Below are 9,898 nucleotides of genomic sequence, written 5' to 3' on the forward strand. Positions count from 1 at the left end.
ATGTGATTGGACGTAATCCTGTCTATCAACCAAAGTTAAGTTGAGGCGGACCGGCGGGCTGTCTCCAGCAGGAAATCCGGCCAGAGGCAGATCTTCATGCAGATCAGCCGAAGGTGTTAAATGAGTGCTGAACAGCCGAAGGTGTTAAACGTGTGTAGAACAGCTGAGGCTAAAACAGCTGAGTGTAAAACAGCCGAAGAAGCAAAACATGAATCAGAAAATATAAATTCAGAGTAAACCATGAGAACTGAACATATTAAAACAGCCAAAGGCGTTAAATGAGTGTAAAACAGCCGAAGGTGTTAAATGAGCGTAGAATAGCTGAAGGTGTTTCATGAGTGTAGTACGAGTCGTACCTTCTCGTGTCTCTTCAGCAGCTGATGCCTCTGCATGAAGTACTGGTCCTTCAGCTGCTGTTTGAACAGCTGGTGTTTCTCCTGCAGGTGGCGCTCCTCCAGCTCCCACATGGCGGCCTCTCGAGCTGTGGGCAGAAACAGCAAACACATTTCTCCTCTAAGTGACTGGATTTGAGTCAGCTGACATCAGCCGGGCTTCGGCTGTTAGGCCGTTTCACTTGTTTCATTCAGAACTAAAGCTGTTTAGGAGCAGCCGAAGCTCAGCAACAACCTCTCATGACCGGGTTTAGTCCGCTGTTCTGTGAAGTCGTGTTTGTTCAGCTTTTGACGTATTAGGAGCTGGATTAAATGTCACCGGTCCAAACTGCAAACGGGCTGCAGCTGAACAGAACAGAAACTCAGAGGGTCTCAGAGCCGGTTTCAGCTGATCTGAGTCCAGGTCTTTGTGCTGAAATTGCTCAAAACGGGAAGAAAAATGACCAAAACCGGTTCCATCTGTCATCAGCAGCACCTTCACGTCAGAGACCTTCAGAAATGAGTTAGGATCATTTTGGTCAAACCTTCAGAGTAACGTCAGGACCACCCTCAGCTACTACCACACCGAACTGCAGCCGAGGATCTGCAACACTCACTGAGGTGGACACTGGCTAATGTCAGCTAGCTGTGGCAGCCATCTTAAATCAGGTTGACTCCAGCTGAAGATGTACCCTCAGCTACCAGAGTCCAGCAGAAAAGCACCAGACAGGTCTGACCGGTACCAAGGTGGACTGGACCCATTTCATTCACTCATGTTGGAAGTCCGAACAGGACCAGTCCAGAACCAAGCTGCGGGACCTCCTATGAGGTGTTCATCAGAGTGGAGTGTGTGAGGCCGTGTGGGGTCGTACCTCTCAGGAGCTGCTGCTTGTGGTTCAGACAGTCCCTCTCGATGGTGGCCAGCTCCAGCTTGTGCTGCTGGATGATCTTCTTCAGAGCAGAGTCCAGATCCTGCTGCTGCTTCTGCAGGAACTCTTGTTCCTGGACGACGCGGAGCAGAGAAAGGTGTTATGGACCAAACGTCAGAGGGATGAACAGAACCGGACCTCTGAGGCCTGAAGAACGTGGGTCAGACTAAGACCAGGACCAGGTCTGGATGGACCAGGCTAACACCTGGTGAAGTTGGGGTCAGTGTTTTGCAGTTTTTATTTTTTAGAACAGAACCGAACATCTGTTGTTTGAAACAGCAAATATCCTCTGCATGTTTTATGGATTTTATTATTTTTATGCATTTTGAGGTTAAATTATTTGGAACAATATGAAGTATTAATGTTTTACAACATAAATTATGTATTTCAGTAAAATAAAACGCTACTCCGTGCTCATCACAACAGTTCTTGTGTTTGTTGTTTTCTTCTTCTTCAGAGTTTATTTTAGTCAGTTTTTGTCCGTTAAAGGCAGAAGGTGTGTTTCTGTGGTCGGCTGAAACTTTGATGATGGGCAGGACGGGAGTCTGAGTCCTGATGGGGAACCAGAGTCCAGACCTGGAGGTGGCACTCAAACATCTGAACCTTCTTAAGCTTTGAGCAACGAACCTAAAGACCAGAAGAAGTTCAGGAAGCTCCAGGTAAAGGTTTAAGAACTGGACTTGGTTCAGGAACATTTGATGCCACAGTAGCGCCATCACGTGCACATCTCACTCATCTTCATCAGTGCTGGTCAGAACTCAAACACATTCATTAGAATATTACTGTACTTACCTGCTTCAGAGCACATGAAGGGTTTGAACTCTAAATAAAGATCACTGTGGACGCTCTTCATAAGTCACCAGAGTCCTTCAACAGACTGGTCAAACTATAGAGCAGAGGTCCTCAACAGGAGGACCCAAGTCCAGATCCGGGTCCAAATAAAGTCTTATCTGGTCCCAGATGTGTTCTTTGGTTTCAAGCAGTTTACACAGTCGACCAACACGACGAGTGAAGAAACTAAACACAGACGTCCTGGTGAGGACTTCAGGGTTCAGACAGAACACTTCACGTGAGTGTTTTAGGACAACGGAGAGGCCAGACTTCAGGCGACAGGGTGAGCGCTGCAGAGCGCGCACGAGGACTGAACCAGAACCTGGACCCCTCCCTGTGGATCACACTTCATTATACTGCTGCACCTCATACTCGCATCATTACAACCATGAACTTCATGATGTTCCTGTAGCCTAACCCTAAACCCAACTCCTGACCCCAAACTGACATTCTGCCGTATCAGAACCGGGCTTTGGGCCCCAAAAGGACCAGCAGTCCTGACTTGGCAGGTGTTTATACCAGAAAAGGTGCTGGAAAGGAAAGGTCACACACCGAGGGAGGTGGAGGAGGTCATAAACTGAAGGTCATAAAAAACCAGAGCTGAGACTGACTGGATCCAACACCTGGATCCAACATCTGGATGAGCCTCTGATCAGGCTCAGATATCTGCTCTGTCCACTGACACAGCTCTAATTTTAGCTGCTTTTATAAGCCAGTTGTTGGACCATATTAGATTATAATCTGTAATTTAGGATTTCTTTGTGACACGAGTGTCGGTCTATTTTCATGTTTTTTTTATTGTTTGATAGAAGAAGCGTTTTGTTTCCGGTTTAATGAGCTTCGGATTAATTTTTGGTTTCCCTTCAAATGAAGCTTAACTCCAGCTACTAACGCTGGTTGGTTTCAGAGGTCTGTGGCGCCGCAGGTGAACCCGGGTCCGAGGGCAGACCAGGACTGCCTGCAGGACTAACGTGGCAGCGCAGACTGACCCGGTCCAGTTCAGACACCGCAGATCTGAGAGGCGTTTGTGTCAAAGAGGAACAAATACTAAAACAACGAGGAGCTGTTCGGACCTCTTTCTTGCGGTTCTTCAGCACGTTCTGGTACTTGGACAGCTCCTTGTCCTGCTCGGCTTTGATGCGCTTGGCCTCGTCTCGCAGCCGGTTGGTGTGCTCCTGCTCCAGCCGCTCGATGGTCTGTTTCTGCTGCCGCTCCATGTTCTCCACCTCCTGGTCGTACTGACGCTTCTTACCCTGAGGGAGAGACGCGCACGTCAGGTTCTGACAAACTGACACCCAGAAAACCCGACAGCTTACAGACAGAGCAGCTGCGATCAACGAGGAGACCTTCAGACGCCTGAGGACAATATAATCCTAATCCATAACTTCTGTCAGCAACATCAATCCACAGATGTCCAGAGGTTCGTTTCCTCTGTAACAAAACTTTAGGATCATTCAACGGTGTAGCGTCTTTCTTTCAGCTTGGTTCAGTCGTGAGCTTCCATCATCTCTAATCCCATTCTAATTGAATGATCAAATAATCCCATTCTAATTGAATGATCAAATAATCCCATCTTAATTGACTGAACAAAGTAAAAACTTTTTGGTATCAGAACTTTGTTTCCATCAATTCAGTCCTCCACAGTTTACAGAGTTATTCATCCACACCCTATATATTGTAAATATGTTTTATAATAAAGTTGAACTTAAAGGTTCTCGGCTCGTTGCTGGGCGACAAAACTGTCTCAGAAATTATTGCAATAAACGATAGTATTGTTTGAAATTTGACAATAATTAGTAATTATTGTCAAATTTAAGAAGAAATGTTTGTCCGTTTGTTTTGTGTGTGGCACTTTTTTTCGACCACCGGATGGCAGTATAAGACTGTTTGAACTGAATGATGGATAGTGAGGGAGCGAGCAGCGTGTCTCTTAAAAAAAAAAACGGGAGGGAGGCCCTTTGACGTGACGTGGGTTGTCTCTCTTCGGTTCTCAAAATGGTGGATGCTCGGTGTGGTTTGAGCTCTTTAGCATAGTATTTGTCACACAAAGCTTTTAATAAAAAAAAAAAAAAATCAGTAAACAAGTTCTCGGTTTCTTTTTGCAGAGAAAAACTTTTACATGAAGACACGGGTTTCAACTGTGAATTTTGGAGCTTCGATAAGACGGAGGTTTTTTCCGCGAGGTCGGCCTGTTAGCTTAGCTCGTAGCTTAGCTTCTCAGCTTAGCTGCTTTTAGCGATCCAAAAACGCGATTTTGGATCGTTAAAACAGATTTTAAAGAAAAAAGGGAGGAGTCAGTGAAGAGCACCGGAGTTGAGCCTTTTGTCATCCAGTGTCTTCAGGAGAAAGAGAGACATGAAGAAACGATAAAGTCGATAAACGAAAATGAGGTCGATAATTTTCACTTATGCTTGATTGTTTATCGTGACAGGCCTATTCATGTTTATCACTTTGTTCACAGTAAATATATTAAACGTGGTTCATTATGCGATATCTGACCAGATATTGGGTAAAAATCTTTTAGCAGTCTTTTCCTCGGCTCTTCAAACGCATCACAGCTCAGCTACACAACACGCAGACTTAAATACACATTTATCGACAGTCTGTGCAGAACAAACACTGAGCTTTGAGGTTTTGACGATGAGGAGCAGGAAGTTCTTATTATTTTGTGTAAGCAGGAGGAAACAGCCGACTGTTTATCTGTAAACACCTCAGAGGTCCAGCTGAGGTTCGCTCCTGCAGGTCGGGCTGGGTGCGAGGACTCACCGTGGTCTCCTGCTCGAAGCGCCGGTAGATCTGCTCCTTCTGCTGCTGCAGCTTGTTGCTGAGTTGCTGCTGCGCCCGCTGTTCCTCCTTCTGCAGGAGGCGCAGCTCCCTCAGCTCCTGCCTCCTGCGCACGAGAATGAAGGGAATGTTTTACAGGCTGAGGCGTCTCGATCGGACTCTGAACGTCCTGTGAAGTTTGCGGTCTGGACCCGAGTCAGCGTTTGTTTTGTTTTTTTATTTTTCTGAAATTTAGTTTTGATCTAATTCTGATAATGTTAGGACAAATACTTTCACCTAGCTTTTAGCTACCTTTAGCTTTCCTTTTGTTACTTTTAACTTCTATCTAGCCTCTAGCTGTTGTTAGCTAACAATTAGCTTGTTTTAACTTAATCTGGAACTATTTTTTTTCCCCATATTTTAGCATGCTGCTTTAACCTTTTAGTTAAGGTTTTGTTAGTCTTAGCTTTCCTTCTGTTACTTTTAGCTTTTATCTAACCTTTAACCGCTTTTAGCTAACAATTAGCTTGTTTTAGCTTAATCTGGAACTATTTTTTTTCCCCATATTTTAGCATGCTGCTTTAACCTTTTAGCTACTGTTTTGTTAGTCTTAGCTTTCCTTCTGTTACTTTTAGCTTTTATCTAACCTTTAGCTGCTTTTAGCTAACAATTAGCTTGTTTTAACTTAAACTGGAACAATTTTTTTTCCATATTTTAGCATGCTGCTTTAACCTTTTAGTTAAGGTTTTGTTAGTCTTAGCTTTCCTTCTGTTACTTTTAGCTTTTATCTAACCTTTAGCTGCTTTTAACTAACACTTAGCTTGTTTTAGCTGAATCTGGAACTTTTTAATCCATCTTTTAGCATGCTGCTTTAACATTTTAGCTAGTGTTTTGCTACTTTTAGCTTTGATTTAGAAACATTTTATTGTAAATAGTTTTTTTCCTTTTCATATCTTTCGTCAGGGAACGCTTCATTTTTTTTGTACTCGTTAAAAAGAAGCTGATTCTTATCTATCCTTTTGCTACTTTTAGCTAGTAATTTGCTTGTTTTAGCCAAATCCTTGTTACTACCTTTACCTTTTAGCTAGTCTCTTGCAACAATTAGCAAACCTTTTGCTACTTTGAGTGTCCTTTTTGGTAAATGTAGCTTTATCTTTTAGCTGTCGTTTAGCTGTGGGTCCTCTTCGTGTGGTTTCCTCCTGAGGACCTTCGGCTGAGTCCTCCTCACACAGAAAACTTTAAAACACGTGACTAAAACTTCAGCTGATGTTTGAGTGAAACATGTCGCCCACCTGAGGAACCTCATCTCCTCGTTCTTGGCGTCGTTGTCCGTGATGATCTTGGACGTCGTGACGCTAACCTCCACGCCGTCCACCATGAATTTACGCGTCTTTTTCAACGTTTTCTTCTGACGTTTCATTTCCTGAGGCAACGACAACACGTTACAGAAGAAACTGGGTTTTGGGTTCTGCTCTGAGACGGGGAGGACTTCCTGACTCACCTGGACGGAGACGGATCCAGGCTCTTTAGTTTTGGACATAAAGCTGGAGATGGACAGGTTCAGGTCCACACTGCTGTTATCTGCAGTGGAGCAGCTTCCTGAGTCTGAATCTCTGTCCTTCTCGTGTCTCGTTTTCTTTTCCTCGTCGACGTTCGTTCTGTCTTTTTCTGCAGGTTTCTCCTCCGTCTCCTCCTGCAGGGCAGCTTTATCGTCCTCTGGTAGAGTCAGAGTCACTTTCAGGTGTTGGTACGGCTCTCCGTCTTCCGGTGGAGTGTTCGGCTCCTCTGTGACGGGCGTGTTGTCCTCCTGAGGAGGCTCAGAGACCTCAGCTGTGTCCACCTCCTTTTCATCCTCGGCGTTTAACTCCAGCTGCTGCAGCTCTTTGGACGGAGTCTCGGGCTCTGGTGAGGCAACCTCCGCCTCCGGTGGTTTGATTTCAGCCTCTTCGTCGTTAATCGGAGTGTTCAGAGCCTCGTCTGCAGCAGGCTCTGACTCAGAACTGGTGTCCGCCACGTGGTTGGCCACAGGAAGCTCGGTGGGGGTGGTCGCGAGCCGGATCGGTTCCAGCTTCTCAGGAACGACCTCCAGGCTGGAGGGGGAGAGGGGGATCTTCTCATCCTCGGAGCTGGCGACGCTGACGTCTGACGGGGCTCGCTTGTGGCCCTGAAGGAAAGAGGAACACAACAGTTCTTTAGTTTTGGCCGATTCTGTTAGAAGTCCACGGTCCTCCTGGACTCAGAAGCTGGTCCAGTTTTCTGCAGGGTTCTGATCCACCTGCAGCCAAACTGTTATCTGCCTGTAAAATAAGAACTTCACACTTGTAGGATCTGAGCTTCTCTTGCTCTGTTCTTCATTCTGAGCAGAAAAGTTTGAATCGTTCCTTTATTTTTATATTTTATTCTTATATTTTTCACACAAACACAAAATGTTCGTCAGCGCAGACCTTTTTGTTTTGTTGGTTTGGACTCACCAGATGTGCCTCTGTCTCCTCCTCCTCCTCCTCCTCTTTGTGCTCTTCGATCTCCTCGGTGACCTCGGCCTTGGCCTCGGCGATCAGCTCCCTCAGAGGCCTGCTGTCGGTCACAGTCGTCACAAACGAATGCTGCGCCGCCGGAAGAAAAACACCACAGTCAGAATTAACATCGCCCGCCTCCGTTCAGGCCAAGGTTTTAAACTCAGATTATTTTATGATGAAGAACACGAGGAGAATTATGGAAGCAGTCAGAGAGGACATGGAGGGAGTTGGAGTGAGGACAGAGGACGACGACTCGCTGTGGAGACCCCTGAAGAGGGAAAAGCTGGAAGAAGAAGAAGATCCTACGATGAGAAGGGAAACAGCTGTGGTCGTTTTGGTCAAATCTAAAAATAAAAAACTTGTGTGATCTCAAACATCTCCATCTTCAACATCTAATCCACAGCAGGGTCGCAGAGGCAGCAGGTCCAGCAGGTCCAGGAGAGAAACCCACACCTCCCTCTCCTCGATAATACTCCCCAGCTCCACCTGAGGGTCCCCCAAGGCTGCCCCCGGGTCTCCTTCCAGTGGGACATACCATGAAAGTCTCCAAAAGGAGGTGCCCAGATCAGACGAGCTCCTCAGCTGACTCCCTTCAACGCAGAGGAGCAGCAATTCCCCCCCCCCCCCATGAACAGAGGAGCTCGTCTGTGAGCACCTGGTGGTCAAGCCTTGGTTCCTGGGGCTCTGCCCAGGGACAAGCCCAAAAGAGACAGGATCCCCCTCCAAGTGGATCCACCACCTGAAAGGAGGACCATCGAGGTCTGGTGCTACATAAGCTAGGTGGCCAGTGAGGGCGGGTCCCTGGACGTGCCAGTTCCTGGTGGTGATCTCACGCTCAGAGGAAGAGTTGAGGAACACTCAGCTACTACCACACGTAACCTGAGCTCAACATCTGTCAAAATGACCACCCGGTTGTGTCACCCGTCTTAAACTGGGTTGACTCCAAAATAAAATCAGCCCAAGCCGTGCACGAAAAGTTTCATTAACATCCCTTCAGTGGTTCAGGAGATATTTTGCTAACACACAGGCGCACACGACGCCCGATGTTTAGTGTTTGTTGTGTTCCAGGATCATGGGACCTGAAGCATCGACACTCCGAGGTACAAACTGAAACTTGAAACACGTTTTAAAACTTCGGCTGAATATCTGAAGCTGCTCTGCCTCGATCGTGTCTCAGCAGCTAAACATTTGTAACAACAGACTGCGTCGACAGCCTCACCTTCTTGGGTTTGGAAATCTGCTGCAAGTATTCGACGGCCGGCCGGATGATGTGGAGCTTCTTGGATAATAAAACCTTCAGAGGAGGCAGACCACTCTTCTGTATTTTTAAACCCATGGGGACTCCGTCGGCGGGTCCCTGTCGGTCTCAGCGTGTCCTCGCTGCCTCTCTGCGCCGTCAGTAAGTGGCTTTGACGCCACTGAGCGCCTTAAACCGGACGGAAAAAGAACGGCCAGCTCAGCTGACGTGGGCTCGGTCCTGTCGGGTCAGACGCTCCTCCGCCTGACAGAAGGTAGCAGATGGCGCCTCGGGGCAGCAGGTGGTGTGTGGGTATGGGAGGGGGAGGGTCATGTGACCCGAGAGGCCAGGTGTGTTGGAGGAAAGGTACCTGAAGGAGCTGAGCTGCGGTCCATCTGTTGTCCACGTTCTTGTCCAGACACCGCTTCAGAAAATCCTTAAACTCTGGAGACCTAAAATGAAACAGTCACAAAACAAGTCCAGGACGAGGTCTTCAGAACCGGCTCAACTGAAAACAGCTTCACAAAGTGTTCTGACCCATTCAGCTGTTTTATGGTGCCATTTTAATTTTTTTAATAAATCTACTCTTAAGAAAATAGATCACATTTACAGAAATATTCAGATGTTTTAGAACGTTTCCACACCTTGAGCCCCCCTGCAGCGTCAGGCAGCAACATAAGTGTAGAAACTGAAAGGGGTGGGGGGGGTGGGGGGGGGACCTTCCTGAAGCTGCTGCAATCATCAGAACCTCAAACCAACGACTCACCAGCGTGATGGCTGCATCAGGGTCGGGGGGTCAGACTTGGCTATTTTTAGCAGGACCCTCATGGGGTTCATCTCATGGTTGGGGGGCTCAATCTGGGCCAGCTCGATGAGGGTGACCCCGAGGGACCAGATATCAGCCTTGTAGTCGTAGGGACGGTCCTTGGACGTCTCGCACATCACCACCTCTGGAGCCATCCTGGTGGAGCCGACGGAGACGTGAGTTTTCTGGTTTTGCATAAAATATAATGTAAAAACTTTTCCTCTCACCAGTACGGGGTTCCGATGAAAGAGTCCCTTCTCTGCAGAGTTTTGGTGTTTTTGGCAGAGACACCAAAGTCAGCTGGAAGGTGCAAAAGAATCCAGGAATTAGACGAGGAAGACCCCACCATTATGATGTATGTATGTATACATATATATATATATATATATATACATATATCAATATATATATATACATATATATATATATATATATATATATATATA

The 9,898-nt window shown here is 46.7% G+C and overlaps 1 protein-coding gene across 1 annotated transcript in view; it reads right to left on the minus strand.

Moving 5' to 3' along the window:
- The window catches only part of slkb (STE20-like kinase b), a 28,876-nt gene that overhangs the window by 5,618 nt on the left and 13,360 nt on the right, over positions 1-9,898 (minus strand). The window contains exons 5-14 of the mRNA XM_037689621.1: positions 9,680-9,752; positions 9,414-9,608; positions 9,018-9,099; positions 7,366-7,497; positions 6,396-7,058; positions 6,187-6,317; positions 4,898-5,021; positions 3,205-3,384; positions 1,244-1,373; positions 357-481 (exon numbers count right to left, since the gene is read on the minus strand). Coding sequence (XP_037545549.1) covers positions 357-481; positions 1,244-1,373; positions 3,205-3,384; positions 4,898-5,021; positions 6,187-6,317; positions 6,396-7,058; positions 7,366-7,497; positions 9,018-9,099; positions 9,414-9,608; positions 9,680-9,752 — 1,835 coding nt within the window. The remainder of the gene's footprint in view (positions 1-356; positions 482-1,243; positions 1,374-3,204; positions 3,385-4,897; positions 5,022-6,186; positions 6,318-6,395; positions 7,059-7,365; positions 7,498-9,017; positions 9,100-9,413; positions 9,609-9,679; positions 9,753-9,898) is intronic.

The sequence above is a fragment of the Nematolebias whitei genome, chromosome 16, assembly GCF_014905685.2.
Source record: "Nematolebias whitei isolate Nwh7 chromosome 16, NemWhi1, whole genome shotgun sequence".
NCBI classification, from domain to species: Eukaryota; Metazoa; Chordata; class Actinopteri; order Cyprinodontiformes; family Rivulidae; genus Nematolebias; species Nematolebias whitei.